General features: G+C 37.3%; 1 protein-coding gene across 2 annotated transcripts in view; it reads right to left on the minus strand.

Annotated features, from left to right (window-relative positions):
- Positions 1–234: 234 nt before the first annotated feature.
- GHR (growth hormone receptor) overlaps positions 235–16,493 on the minus strand; it is a 138,554-nt gene continuing 122,295 nt past the window's right edge. For both annotated transcript variants that reach the window (XM_083818414.1, XM_083818415.1), the window contains 6 exons: positions 14,244–14,404; positions 13,016–13,194; positions 8,298–8,469; positions 6,048–6,138; positions 3,321–3,390; positions 235–3,041 (listed from right to left, as the gene is read on the minus strand). In XM_083818414.1, coding sequence (XP_083674540.1) covers positions 2,079–3,041; positions 3,321–3,390; positions 6,048–6,138; positions 8,298–8,469; positions 13,016–13,194; positions 14,244–14,404 — 1,636 coding nt within the window. In that variant the 3' untranslated portion in view covers positions 235–2,078. The remainder of the gene's footprint in view (positions 3,042–3,320; positions 3,391–6,047; positions 6,139–8,297; positions 8,470–13,015; positions 13,195–14,243; positions 14,405–16,493) is intronic.

Genomic DNA, 16,493 nt, shown 5'->3' on the forward strand with positions numbered 1-16,493 from the left:
TGGGCCAGTTCTGGGTACAGCATGTCCAATCTCTATCTATAAATTTAGGCCTGTACTTCTATTTTTAACTATATACATATCAGCCAGTGAAAACACTGAATCCAGCAGGTATTGCTTCTCTTCTAAGGAAAGATGTGTTCTACTTTATTCAATCAGAAATACTTGATCCTGACAGAATCTCTCTTCTCCATAAGCACTCAATTATCTGAAATAAACACAGTGTGTCAGGACAGATCAAAGACAATACATTTATTAAACTTTGAGGAAAACAAACAAAACACTGACATAAGGAAAGTTAAATAGAAACTGAAAGACACATCTTCTGACCGGCTTATAATGGCTTGTGTGACCAGTAAAGTACCAAAATGACATTCTGAGTTTGATTGAGGTATTTAACTATTTTTGGCAATAGAAACAGAGTAAGAAACTTCTTCCAAACACACACATAGGCATTACTTGCATTAGTGTCTATCATCTATGAAATTTTATATGAAACTAAATAATGTAGCTGTTAGAAAAATATAGCAGCAAATTAGCAGAATATCTAATGCACATTTACCATAAAGTACATGCTAAATGTAAAAATCCCACTGAATAGTTGGGCCCAGTCCTGTAGCCCTTGGTCACAAAGAGAGCATCAGTGAGTTCAGTGGGAGACATCGTGAGCAAGACCTGCATTCACTGCACTTCACACGCTGTTCAGGTCAGACAACGGCAATGAACATCCCCATTTGCTTTCTCAGAAGAACCCCGTCATGACGGAACTATAGCCTAGCAAGGTAACTTCTGAAGCAATAACATTTCATTGCAAAGCCCTATCAAGCTCTTAGTATACTTAATAACAAAGAGAGCATTCCCACTGAGTTTTGGTTTTCTCGCCTTTCCTAAGAAAGTCTGCCTAACGCAGTCAAAGGAGATGCTGTTAGGCTGCAAAGAAGATAAACTCTTTTGAACAATACTGTATTCAATTTGCTTGTTCCATTGAAGCCTTTCAACCCAGTTTTAGCTTTAAAAATCAACTGTTGGCCAAATCCTGAAGTCCTTGTTTTATTTTCTTAACCAATACTTTATGTGGCACAAACAATAACTGTAGCGGTAGCTTTGGCTGTTGGAGGGCTTCAGAACTTGGTCAAATATGAAAAGATTACGCTGTTAAGTCACCAGAGCTTATTCATGTGTTTTCAAAATTTTTCAATTAAAGTGTAGTTCCACGCTATTTAATATTGTGGTCAACAAAATCTTGCTTATAAAAAAGTATATTATTATCATTAACCAGAACTTGACGAAGAACAGAATCTTTTGTCCAAATAATTTGTATAGTTTAAAGTTTTCTATAAAACTTTAAATTTTCTATATATTTCTATATTAGTCACCATAAGAAAGTAATAGGATCAGTTGCTGTTAAGTTCCTACAATATTTCAAAATTTCTCTAAGATTTCTCTGGAGGTATAAAATGGCTCTGTAAAAATCTATTTTTAATTTTTGCTGCAAACAAAAAATTTGTAAAACAGAAAACTCCTTTTTAAGATCGCAGTAATTACATTCCTTGGATGGGTCATCATAATTAAACTACAGTGTGTAGTGTAATATAAAACATCTATGCTTTTTTGACTAAAATATTAAAATACATTTTATTAATTTATATAGATGAAAATAAAATGTTTTATTCAAACTACTTTTGTTTTTTCACCTATGCTCAGTTCCCAATTATTGATATAAAGATCTCTGTCAACAGCATGATTTTTACTAAATTCTTAGATTTTAGACCACTTGATTTTTAGCTTTATCAAAAAGCATGATTTACTGTACATTAAACATAGTCATTTCAATGTTTAGTATCACAAAAATCAACACCCACGAGAACAAGACAGTCACGGCTAGTAAAACAGTCTCAAGACAAATTCATAGATAATATTTACAGAACAATAGGAATATTTTGATGAATATTTTATGTTTCAACATTTGAGATAAAATTATAAGAACCACGAGAAACGTTTAGACTTCATTTTGGTTTCAGCATACAAGCCCAAGCTGACTCTCTGCTGTGAAATACTGCACACACCTAGTCAAAGGAGAACTACGGCATGATTTTGTTCAGCTGGTCTGTGCTCACATAGCCACAAGACATGTTGAATTCTTTCTCTGGCACAGGCAGTGCAGTTGCATTGAGCACAAGGCCTTGTGGAGAGTGAACTATATGGATAGAAGTATAGTCTGGGACAGGCATCTCCAAACTTGGGGTTTCTGCCATTGAAGCCCCAAGACTGACACCACTAGTGGTAAGGCTCTCTGTGGTGAAGTAAGCGTCCTCATTACAGCTTTGCTCCTGCACGTGCGGCTCATCCTCTTCCTGGGAAGTCACAGCAATACATTTTTTCACATCTGCCTCGCAGAAATAGGCACTGTCCATGGTGAAGCTTTGTTCTGTGCAGCCTTCACACTGTGCTCTCCCCACCTTGGATCTCTGCCCTGGTGAAAGTACAACACTGCCTGCTGGAGTAATATCACTCACTTGCGCATAGAAGTCAGTGTTTGTCAAGGAATTCTGGTTACTGAGCTGGGTATGGACTGATGGACTAGCTGAGTCGGTGCTGTCTGCAAAAGCTGGCCACGACTCGCTACGTTCAGGCTGAGTACTGGTATGCGGCTGTTGGGCGTCTGTGTCAGCAAGAGTTGGAACGGACTCGTGATCATCTTTCCTGTCAAGGCACAAGAGATCTTCTTCTTTATCAGTTACCTTTTTGAACTGATCAATATCAGAGATGGCGTCACACGTGTCGCTTGCACTGAAGTCTGTCTCTGGAATATCTGGTTCACAACAACTGGCCCGTCCAGAATCATCATCCTTTGCTCCCAAGCAACTGTGTGATTTCAGACGATCATCACTCAGGAGCCTGTCGGTGTCTGAGACTCTGTTCTTTTCATCGGAGTCATCTATGTCCAACTCAATAAACTCGACCCACAAGTCATCATTGTATAGCTGTGTCTTGTAGCTGTCATGGCTGGCTAAGATGGAGTTCACTTCGTCTAGCTTTCCTTTCTATAAAACAAGAAGAAAAGGATGTTGCAAAGGAAAGAATAACAATGTTTGTGCTTTTATGATGTCAATTTAAGCAAAAGTAACTGCGGTTGATCTAATAACTGCAAGGTGGTTTTTTTTTGTTGTTCCTGTATTTTTGAAAACTAATTTGTGGCAGCTCCCCCATGTTGCCATAAAATGTAGCATTTTTTTCATACAAATTTGTTCTGCTTGAGACAACAATTGTTACCTGTTACTACTGCTGCGATTCCCATTGTAGATTTTAAAGCACAACATTACCTTCAGGAGATCTGGGTCAATCCCTTTAATCTTTGGAACTGGCACAGGGGGAAAAATCAGCATTTTTAACCTGGAAAAAATAAATGATTGTTTTTAATTTACAGCAGTCCTTTTTGAGGAAGCTAGAAAGAAAAGAGCTTTACATTGTGTTTAGACTTACTTACTTAAAAATTGAAATGATTGAAAATTCAATTTAAAGTAGTGCTAAGGAAAAGAATGATTGTTATTTTTCTCTCATTTCAAATAATAAAAAAAGCTTTCTGCAGCCTGCCTTGCTGAAATCATACACACTTATGCTGGACTCCATTCTGACACCATTCTGTTACTTTAACGCTCATAGGAGAGTAAATTCCTAAAGCATTGTCAATACTTTCCCTTTTTATGTAATTTCCCAAAGTTTTTTTTGAGGGATAAAGTAGTCTTGCATAAGCCCAATAAATTTAAAGAGGGGAACAGAAAAAGGGAGTTGGTGAAAAGAATGAATTACTTTAGAACTAATAAATAAAACAGAAACACAACAGCAAAAATGTAGGCCAGTATTTTATCTCTATGACTGTTCTGTTTTCTGAATTATTAATGCGAAAAGTAATATATAATAACAACAAAGTTTTGTCCTTGTAGACAAAGACTAAGCAACTTGCTTATGCATGCGCATACTGTGAAAACAGGTATTTTTCTAACCCTTCATAAAAAGAAATTCAAATTCTTTGGGAAAATAACACTGATAATAATCCAGCATCAGTGGGTGATGCCTATCCTCCTCCATTTTACCTCCCTGCTTCTTTTACAAACAGATAAACTCTACTCCCCAGAAGAGAAATTCAGTTTTGTCTTTATACTGGATTACTTGCCTATTTTAGAAGGTAAATGGTGAGAATGGTAGAAACAAATCGCATTATTAATTTTGCTGTAATGTAAAGCAATGTAATGTAAAATCCCTTGGTAAGGTCCAGGGAATACCAAAGGAGTCTTAAGAAGTGCTAGAGAGAAATTCAGGCACCTTCTGCTTAACTACAGAAGGCCCACATTCCCCAGCTGTTTTTGTTTTTTGGCAGACCCTCAAAAGTTCTGCCCAGAGAGCCTCAATGAGAGCCAGAAATCCTGTGATTTTCCACTTAATCCCTGGAGGGGCTGTGCTAGCTGTGCACTGGCTGGGCTGTCAGTGTACTAGTTTAAGATTTGCATTTCCAGCTGAATCCACAAATCAGATATTCTGGCAGGACTGGGCATTGCATCTAACAAAACAGCTGACAGAGTTTACCGCTCTCTGCCTCGAGAAATAATCAAGGAGGGAAAACTACACTCAGCACCTTTCTCAGCCTCAGGTAGCTTAAGCCTGCATCTCTCAACTCTCAAAGAGCCTAAATAGCCTAAACCTGGGGCATCTGTCCTAGGGAGCCTAGTTCAGAACTTGTCGGATCAGAGCTGAAGAAATATGAATTGGGATCTTTTCAGATACAGGAAGAAACAACCTGGATATTTTGCACTGCTGGAAATCTGTGCAGCCTCTATCTCCTCTGCAGGAGGTGTTGCCACTCCCTGTACAACACGCATATGCACCAGATTGGAGGAAACGGAGGCCTATAGGTCCAGAAATACATTCCGGATAAAGGGTATTTAGTGGACAAAAGCCTTCTCCAGCAATCATGATTAGCACTGAAGAAAATGAGCTGTGATCAGAGACATGCTTCATCCCTCAGGGTTTTTTGTGACCAAGCCTCTTCTTCCTCATTGTGTTGAGTGGAAAGCTCCTGGTCCAACGTGTGAGATCTCCCTGCACCAATCTGACATATCTAGCTTTCGTCACGCATTGTACTGGGAGCCTTGCTCTTAACTCCAGGATCAGGATGCTATTGTAGGAAGTGGCTTACTGGAAGTTAAACACTGCTAAAGTGCAGTGCTGCTTGCCTAAATTATTTTTTTAGAGGTAGCTCCAACTGCACCATCTTGTTTCTATTTCAGTGACTTGTCTCTATACTGGTATATGCAAAACACCTCAGTGTCCACTTTTCATGTGTATATATAACACCACTAACAACATGCCTGTGTGCACTGGGGCTGGACCATGGTGTTGCTCCATAGTCTAGGACAGTATTGTAATGACATCTAAGGTGAATTAGTTCTGCCAAAACCCATCCCTGAACACATGTTTTAGGGGATGAGTTCACTCTGAGACCATTCTGTCATTCTTATAAATGTGCCATCGTGTCTTTTTTATAAATGACACAATCCTGAGTTTTGTTTTATTTTGTTCCTGTTATTTACAGGAGCGGCAGTCTATCCACAGATACCAAATACTGCTCTATGACTCAAGTTCTTTTCCTTGGCTCAATAAAGAACTAGTCAGATTACTGGAATAGTCTAAGAACAAAAACAAATATAAAGCCATATGTTTGAGTGAAACTTTTGAACAGGAAGTGTGTAAAGACAGCATTTACAAAATTTGAATGGACAAAAAAAAACCTCCTTCAAAGCCTAAGTAAATTAACTAAGTGAATACTGTATTATAAAATATTCTGCAATCTAAAAGGAATGGAAGCTGTCAAAATAATCAGATTCCTCCTGCTCAAGGATCAGGATCAGTACGTACATATACCAACATCAATGTAACTTAAGTGGATGGACAGCAACAGTCAAAATAATTTCTACTCCCCCAAATTTGAAAAAGTTGAAGCACCCTTTTTTTAAACTACAAGTAAATAAAATCTGATGGACAAAGATCCCTACCTCGGTTGTTTAGACAACAGGATTAAGATCACTGTTACGGCCAGCCCACATGCTCCGAAGATAACAACTAGGAACCATGGAAACTCGATTTCTGAAAACACAGAAGAAAAACATATTAGCAGGAATCTGCACCTCTGTTGCATCTTTAACTTCCACCTTCTCTGCCACAAGAATTCCAAAGTCATAAAAACTTACAGAAGAATTTTTGGTTACATAAATGTTGAAGTTCTGTAGCAAGAAGAAATAAAAACACCCTTTGGTATCAATAGTTTCTGTATTGCATTCATGACACTACCAAGACTCCCTGCAAAAACAGAGTGAGCTTTTTGATATGAACAGGATCTTGGCACTGATAATACATGTAAAGAAACAAGACAAGCAGAAAATTCTGCCTGCTTGGGACACACTACCAGTAGTCTCGTTGCAGAGCATGCTATGGGTTCTGTTTGCCTAAACTGAGAGAACATCATTAACAGAATGTAACTCCACTAAATCATAGACAAAGTATTCTTCTCTCTTAGAAACTAAAATATGGTGGCATCAAAAGCCATAATATTACTCTTTCCAAAGGCAGAATATTACTCTTTCTAAAGGCAGAACATTAATTGTGTCATGGGCTGTAACAACCAGTTGCAAAAAAATAAAAAAAAAAAAGGTCATTAATTGAAGTGATTTGGCAGGAACAAAAAAAAAGGTTGATAAATGAAATGCTTTATCTTTTAAATACTGTCAATTCCATCATACTTACACCAACACTGTAGAACACAAAGTATAGAAAACTTTATTCTGCTTTAGCCTTAGTTTCTTTTAATTTGTTCCCAAATTTAAGTTTTCCATACCAACTTCACTCATTTTTTGGGCCAAGAAATACTGGACAGGGAGTTTTAGAATTCTATACATGAACATAAATATATGGCCTTTTGGGAAAAAAATATTTTTAGGCACCAGTTTTAGGCATCTGCTCCCATCTTAAAGTTTTGACTGCACTTTTTTGAATCTGAGTATTTAAAGTTCTATCTAGAGATGTCTGTGTTAGACAGGTCCCTATTTTAATGGAGAACCAGTAACTTCTTCTAATGTCAGTAAGACCAGAGTCTACCTTCTACAAAAACTTAGAATACTATATTACAATTTAAATACATAACTTTTAACACGGAAAATTTCAAGTCTGTGTTCCTAAAGGTGAAATACAAAACAAGGAAGAATACATTTTGCCAGACCCATCTTATGCTTTCTCAATTTTGCCCTGTGTACTTCCAATTTGTATCCTGATTCAGCAGTGCTGTACATGGAAGAGAACTGATCCAGCAAATAAGATCACTGCTGCTATGTGAGACGTACAGATAAGAATCAACTTGCAGAATTTGGATTGTAGTGACTGAGGAAAACTGTGCTAGTATGATGGCCTTAGATTTTCACAGTATTTTAATTTTGTTCATATGAAAACCTTGATAATGCAGATTGATTTGGGGTAACAAAACAACGTGGATGGAATATTAGCTGTAATAATATAAATGAGGAATGAAAATTAGTAATGCAATGAGTTAAAAAGGGGACTATGTCAAGACTTAGAAAGATAAGAGTTATGAGTGGTTTGATTTAACTCCTAAACTAATATTCTGGAAAAAGAGGCAAAGCAGTTTGTTAAAACAATTTGCTGATGACTTCATATTTTGAAGAGTTAATTTAGTAGCTCAGACCTGAGAATGCTCTAGGAAAAGGCACTGTCTCATTCCCTTCATAGAAAAAATGTGGTGCCCAATGGTTGCTTGTTCTTCCGTTTTTAACAGCAATTTAAAAACAACTACAACCACAAAAGAAAGAACAACGCTGTCCTTGATTGTACTGGGCAGATCAGGAAAGCACATCATTCTGATAATAAAGTCAGCAAATATTATAACACCTTATTAGTGAAAATTCTCCTCTTTGTTGCTGGAGTGCTCAGCTTACACAATGAAGGATAAGATTTAACTGTCTTTATTTTAGGCTCTATAGCATTTGCAAAAGCTGTTAGTATTTCTTAAAACTATCTGCACTTTTGTTCTCTGATGAGCTGGGAAACAGTCTTGCTGAATGTATTTCTGAACCTGTGTATGGAACTTGCACATTCTCAATCTCACCAAATGATTTTCATGTGGTAGGCTGAATTATCAATCCATTTAAGTATACCACATCAAAAGGAAGGAGAAAAAAAACGGCATAAAGACAGCAATGGTTATAAAAACACTTCATTGCACCTCACTTATTTACCTTCAGCGCAATGAACAAATTCAACGCCTGCTTGAGAAAAAGATACATAGAGGATTTCACTGAACTCCCCAAATTTTTCGGAGGTACGTTGTCTTGATCGGACTCGTATCTCATAATCTCGTCCCATCTTCAGAGAGTACAGTGGAACCATTGTTGAGAGCCTGGGTTCTAACTGTAAAGACAGAATGACTGTGATTTATTTGTTTGAGTTGTACCTGCAATTTAACACTACTTCTTGATTTCAGAAATAAACATTTAAAGGCATTTTGCTACCTGGAACTTCAAGAATACATTGAGAAGAGTTCAGAGAAAATTCACATCATTTACTTCAGACTTACTAGCTATTGCATTTTGTTGTGATTCAGACGACCAAACAAAAGAGATTCCAAGGTCTCTAAATAAACAGTGAAAAAAGGCAGCTGCCCCCAGTTATATGCTCTAAGTGGGTAGTGTGAATATCTCCCACTGATGGTACCAAGCTGAAAATCCTTCCTACTGTTGACACAACATTATTGACTTCATAGTGCCAAAAACCTTGCTAAAGTCACATGGATATCTTAAAACAACTGCAGTTTCCACTACGGAATTAATTGTAAGAAGAAAAATTATTTAAAGGTCTTCTAACCAAATTTATTATATCTTACAAACATAATTATTTTAGGAAGGCTGCATAGCTCCCCAAATCTTCAACTATATATAAAATGGGATAATGTAGGGAGACTTTGGTAGAACTGGTATCACATTGCAGGTCTTGAGACTTCTATATTATGTATTAGTTACAACATTCTTACTTACTGCTGCATATCAAACTATGTTGGAAGTCACACTGTAAGTCTTAGTATGTGAAATCTCTCTTCTACTGCTTCTCTCAGAATACGCATTTGAGCTCCAACAGCCCAACAAAAGTAAAGAAAAACAAGGAAAATGTGCACAAAATATAAATCCATGTGGCAGTTGTTATACTCTACTTTTACTTCAGAAGGATGATACTGGCAAAACTCACTGTGGGCTAAGAATTAAAACATCTGAAAAACAATACCTATTGGGGATTTCAAAGAAGAATGAACAACCCAATCCAATAACCGCTGTGGCTGCATAATCTAAATTTGAAACAATTTCTATTGTTAGCCATGATCTGTGGAGTACCCGTGATCCTTTATGCCTCTAGACCTGAGTGTTCTGACAGGTAAGTGGTGAGATTTTGGACAAGGCAGTGATCAGACAGACTGCTTTTCTCTGTTAGTGGATGAGCACAAGATCCTGCAGAACCATTGCTCTATGCATCACAGAGGTTTTTAATATGGTAAATCAATCCAGTTCGAAAGTGTTGGGAAGGGAATATGATCTATGCTAATCTAGTTTACTAATTTTGTGCGATGAAGCCATAAAACATAGCACACTGCAGATTTACAGCACGTAACAACGCATTGTGTTTTTTTTTTCTGGAGCAACTAATGGAGATACTTAGGAGAGGGGTGCTGGCCACACAAAATTTTATGCACCCCAGATAACAGCAGCACTTGGAAAAGGCAGTATGCAGGCCAAAATGGAGCACTGAAGGATGTGAAGTAGAATTGCTGCAGCTGTGTAACTGCAGTGACCTGAAATTGCAAGGGTTGCTACAGAGCAGGTAACTGGTTAATGGGCAGGATGCCTCCAGTCCATCAGTGGACTAACAAAACTTCACATAAGATGTATAGAACAGAGAAGTTAGAGCATGAACTGGAGAGATGAATAGCATTTCTCATATGGACAAAATTAATTAAAAACCATATGGGAGAGATGCGATAATATAATTAAGGAAAATGCACGCAGCATACAACAAACATTTAAAGTATCTGAAGGGGAGCTTCGGATGCAGACTACTGGGTTGCTGTGTCTGCGGCATGCCGTTCGGTCAGCGCAGGGCTACGATCTGATTGCCATATTCTGCTGAGTGAAAACCCACGGCCATGCTGGGCTGTGACAGTGCTGCCCGTCTGAAAGGTGGCGTTAAAACAGGCCAAGGAGCAGCCCTGTCCCCGGTGGGACGGAGCCCCGGTGGCTGAGAGGCACCGGCGGCAGAGGCTGGCCCAGGCCCGACAGGCCCCGTGGCCGTGGCTGCCGCTGACCCTGCGGTGAGGCCTGGGAGATGCACGGCCGGGGAGAGGTTTGGAGGTACCCTTAGGGCAGGCACAGTGCCAAGTGGGACACCCACACCACACACAGGTAGTAGGTTGCACACCTAAGGCAGTGTAGGGGGATGAGTTTAGCACCCTGCAGACTAGTAAGCCCAGTGTCTCAGGAGGGTTAACCAGCTCAGACACAGTGCTGTGGGGATGCAGCGGTGGAGGTAGCATGCCATGCTTCCCTGCCCTAAGCACACTTCACTGCATTAAGAAATTGACCTTTCCCATCCAAAATCCAACAACTTAGCAGAGCCAGCAGAGCCCTCGCTGGTCTAGCCCTCTTCAGTTTTAGTCTAGTGACTGTAATGGACAACACTTCATCATAAAAGAGTAGAATTTTAAGATGATACCCAGCAAGGAGCTAGTACCAACAACGAATGTTTTTCAAATTGTGAACCAGATGAAATTTGGCTTTGTCTCAAAACCAGACATTCTATAAGGGTGGGGATTGTATTGTATTTAGCAAGGTTCTCAAAATAATTTTGATCCTCTTATCACTGCAACTTACTGTTGTAATAGTTTACCAATTAATGTCTTAGTCCTCTTTCAATACATACATTATTTTCAGTTGGCAAATTGATTGAAAAAATGTATGATGTATGAAATATTAAACAGGTTCATCCCCAAACCTCTAAAAAAATTAGATGGAAATCTCAGCAAGGGGGTGACTTAGAATTTAAGCACTATGAATTCATTTCTATATCGTTTTTTGGATCAGTTATATGTACAAACCATTATTATATATTTATGCAGTCTGAGATTATCCTTTGTGCATAAAACTAGCAATTTAGTACCAGTGTAACACATATCCCTCTCTTTACTGCTTCAACACTTATTTTAGAAGGTGTTTGTGAATGCAGAGTGAAACTGCTGCTACACTACTGTTACTAAGAGTTTTGCCATTGTCTATGTCCATACCAAGTTTTTGTTCAGAAATTTCTCTTTTGTGTTCTAATTGATAGGTTCTCAATGTCATGTTTGTGCTTTTAAAATGAAAGGTACAATAACATACAATATGTACAGCTCCAGTACAACATAATCTATAGTACTGTTTTTCTTGAGGCAAGTACAGTATTCAGCAGTATCTGTTTTCTGCAAGAAGAAATACTGAACTTCAAGGTTTGCTCTCATGAGGAGAACCATTCTCAAGGCATACTGTAATTATTGATGATACTGGAGCAAGAACAATGGTTTAGTAGGGGATTTATGATTGATATCTAAAGGCTTATAAAAAAATCAAAATGTGCATTTTTAAAGAAGTACCTGTAGTTCCACCTGCTTTTGTAAATCTCATAAAAACTCTGCAGATTATCAAATTGTTAAGGAGTACTTATTTACTCCCTAAAGTTAAGTCAATTCACTTAAAATATAGAGGCAATACAGTAGATATAGAATCATGAAATCTCAGAATGTTTTGGGTTGGAAGGGGCCTTAAAGATCATCTAATTTCAACCCCATATATATAGCTTAAACAAGTATAGAGAGAAATTCAGACAAGTATTAGGAAAAAGTTATAGACAATATAAGTCCTGTTTGGCTTCAGACTTACTAACAAGGATGAGGATAAACAGAAAAAAATAACGTTGAAAAGATCAGAGGTGAAAAGGGCTCCAAGGTCTTTCATAGATGAAGGCCAACAAACCAACTTGACTATGTTTCAGCTGGTAAACTTGCTTTTTGTAGATTAAAAGTACTATCTGCTTCCTTTCTGTCATTTAACTCAGTTCATATTAATAAGAAAATAAAGAACGGCTTCTGCTCTGAAAAGATGTTCTTACTGCATTGAGCATGTATTCAGAGAGAAGTCTCCATATGCAAATATTCTGCAACATATTGGCAGTCAGCCTATACATTTAGGTAAGCTGGGCACAACTTTTTCCCCATAAGAGGAAAACTGACTATATGATAAATCAGTGATTTTCAAATGAAAACTTAAAAAAATTTGAGGCATATACACTTCATAGTATACATTTTCATGGACTACCCCTACAGTCACAAATTTCACTTTGCTGTCTTGCATGAAATCTGTATGTCTTACCTGTGTTGCATTGATTTTGTTTATTGTATCAAATTTTAAATTATAATTCAATCTTTGACTTATTTTTTAATCCACTGAAACAATATTTATAAATACTAGAACTTTATAAGTACCCTGAAGAATCTGACCAACACGGTGACATTTTCCAAGGAAAAAATTCCTGTTCTAACTACTAAAAATGCCATGCATTTTTTCAAATAGATGAGGTTTAAGAAAACAATAGAGAAATATTTTATTCTTGAAAAACTTGTGTATATTTGACTACTGCTATACTTTCTAATCTAACTCAGGGATTTCAGGGTCTCTCTATCATCCTGCGTGCCAGCTATCTTTACATATAATGTTACAATGTTTGCGAGAAAACTTTAAAAGAATATGGGTATATTGTTTAAGACACAAGATATTGTCTAATTAGCATTTACAATCCTGTTGCTTTTCAAAATAGCATAAAAGAGGATAGAACAAGCCTGCACTGTACTATGACTATCATATAATAAATATTTGCTCCATACCTCCTTCCATTTTGTCTCATTAACTTCTTTGTACTGCAATTCATACTCCAGAGTAATCCATCCCTTCTGAACATCTGCTGTTGGTGGTGGATCCCATCTTACTTGGATATCCCCATGGATCCCAGTTTGACTAGTATTTAGCAGAGTCCAGTTAAGGTGGACAGGGGGATCAGGTAGTACTGTTTAAACAGAGTATTTGGAATGAAACAGCCAGTTTTCAATGCAAAATGACCATTCTTACTACACACTCTTAAATGATTTCAGGACTAAAAAAGCATATTAATCACATATTTGCTGATTAAAATCAAAACCTATGAGTCAATGACAAAGTCACTGGAAGCCTGATAACAAGAAGGCACCCTGCTACCAACGTGTTCTGCATAAATTTTACCTGAAAAGCTAATAAAAAAGACTAAGAATGAATTACCTATTAAAATATATTTTCCAGTAGCAGCTTATAGAACACTGAGGCATAAGTAACTCTCCATCAAAATTTATATTTAGAGTTCTCTCACTAAATAAAAACTATAATTGAAGTAACACAGAACTATAAATATTCAGTAACGACTTCAGAAATAATGCAGAAATACACTGAAAAACAATTGTACCTGAAAAGTGATTCGGCTTTTACTGCACTAAAGAAAAGGGTACAGTGAGTACTCTAGTCACTTGCAGGAATAAAGTGTTAACTGCATGTCCATACATCACTGATCTGGACAAGCAATAATGTCTGGAAAGTCCAGACAGTCACAGTTCATATTGCAATAAATATAAAGTGTCACTTGGAAATGCTAAATGTCCTGATTCTGCACATGTGTTGACTGAGGAACAAAGACCTACTTGGTTCCAGAATTTTGCAGAAACAAGATATTAACACCATCCTTACTCAGGCTGACCAAGGCTACATAGCATCCATTTGAGAGGGCTCAGAGTGACAGCAAAAGCAAAAACATCTCCACATGTCTGAGAGAACACTGGTCTTCATAAAGAAAAAAACACAAATTTGCTTTTAACCTTTTAGCTTGCTTTCAACAGTGGCACTATTTTCTGGGTGTAGATCACATTACATATTTTCAAATCTAAATCCCCTCCTATGTATTGTATTTTTTTTAGAAAGTAATTTTTCTGAGGGGGAAATTTAAATACAGAATGAGTTATATGAAAGCTTATAGAATCACACCTGTTGCAGTATAAAAATATAGAGGTAAAATGCACAATAGAAGCATACCTATTTCATCAACACTGAAACATTTTTCATCAAATACTTCATCTTTATTGGCAAGCTTAACACAATATGGTATCCATATAGAGGTGTAGGATGTGTTAAAATAACAGCTATTTTCTCCTGCAGTGATATAATCAGGACATTCTTTCCAGTCTTCATCATTCCTAGAATGACAACAAAAATATGAGATACGTGAGAGAGAGATTTATGGATTTTACAAACTAGAAATTATAGATGCTACAAGACACAATGTTGATAAGTCACATCTTCTATGGAAATGAGAAGTACATGCCAATATTTACTATGATTTACAATACTGTGATAATACTGTGATTTGACGACAAATAACCACCCAAGCAAGCTACATAAATGTATTTAGGTTCTCAGAGGTACTGTTAGTGACATTTGTATGCTTTGGATGGCATTTCTGTAAGACCAGTCAGAGGCCACATACTGTTATGTTAATGACTGCCAGCAAACACGAACTTTAGTCAATTTAATATGTATTTAAACAACTTTTCTTCAGGCAAAATTAAATTGCAGTAAGATGTCCACCTAAATGATGAGATCTGAAACATTGAAAGCCAGTCTTTAAGGCAGATCAGTGCTGCACCACCTGCAAGGCTGAGGAGAGGGAACCTCTGCAGGGGAACCGAAAGGGAATGTAGGCACTGGGGCACTGACTACTCCAATGGGAAAGTGCCTAAGGGCAAATGCTGGAGGAGACCTGGCACAAAACAATCCAGAACTGCGGGATGTGAAAGAACGGAAGAGAAATACAGTGCTGGGAGCAAGGAAGGGCTAAATTTCTTGGGATACAGAACTTCTAAAACACAGGGTTGGAAGTACTAGCAATGAAACCACTGATGGTTTTCCGTTCTGACTTTGTTCAAAAATTTACAAATGTTCTCTGTAAATAAAAGAATTGCAGCAGGAAACGTAATATTCATATATATCATTTCATCTCTTAAACAAAGAGAAATCAGCAGAGTTATATAGAATGGGATGAATTCTCAGACTGTGAAACACAGATCCCTGTGTAGGGTCATACAACCAAACTGGAACAAACGAGCAGGTCCAAACCCCCAAAATTATTTATTTAAAGCAAAATGGGAACAACCATATTATTAGAAATATGCTACAGGAAAAGCATCAGATACTTGGTATTTCTGAAGTATTCAGATATTCATTATTTCTGAAGTCATTTTAGGAAAACAAATCTCATAGTGAACAGATCTTCTGTTCTGAGTAGGGATCTTTTCAGAAATTATAGTCTTGGTTTGCTAAAAACATCATGTAAATGCCTTTTCTTACTAAGAGCTGTTCAAACTATACAGAAGAGGGATTAGGCTAAAACAATTATTCCAAGTGCATCCTTCAATGCTGGAGTGGGTGCTTAAGAAGTAAAAAAGGCAGATGCTACATAAATGGAATGAGGAGCATTTCTGCCAATAGGCAAGGGTCTTGTATTCAGCTGATGAGACCAGACAGGTTTCTAAAGGAAATGCTCCTGGCAAAGTCAGGACTTGATAAAGGTCTACAAGGTCAGATAATATGGCTTAACTTAAGCAGGAGATTGTGTTAGCTGATGTAGTTCAGTCCTGAGCCTTAAATATTGCTTGCATATTGAAACAGAAATAATTTTAATGTGGCTGTTCAGTTGACATTTGTTATTGCAGTATACTAATTTTTTCCAGGCCAAGATGAAATATATGATCTGTTCAATGTATGTGGTACTTCTTTGTTGTACGTCTAATTTTTGAAGTTTGTGCTTTTGGTGCATGCCACTAACAACTGTCAGCTCAACATTTACATTTAAATAGTCGTTTTAACTTGGATCCCTGTATTTCTGAGCACTCTGGGAAAAGTGGTTAGAAAACAAGCCTAGCCATTAAGCTTGTTTCCTAAGCAAATGTATCATCACCTGTAGGAAGTGTCTGTAGATCAAAAGGTTGAAAACCAGTACATTAGATGTAACAGGAACGCACACTCTCCTCCTATTCCTGTGAACAAAAGGCTTTTGTTTCCTAAATAGCCATTACTGGGTAACATGGTAACGTGCCTGTTCTCTTTTCAGCTAATCATTCTAACAACCTGAAAATTACAAAAGCTTAAGTGAAATATGAATCTGAATCCAATAGGTCTCAGTGAAACATAATCCCCAGACTCTGAGCAGGCTTTTTACCTGGACCTGCACATTCAGCCTTCAATCTAGCAATTGATCAATTAAGGTTTTATGTAACTTTAATAACA

This window comes from Anser anser, assembly GCF_964211835.1.
Source record: "Anser anser genome assembly, chromosome: Z".
Taxonomy (NCBI): domain Eukaryota; kingdom Metazoa; phylum Chordata; class Aves; order Anseriformes; family Anatidae; genus Anser; species Anser anser.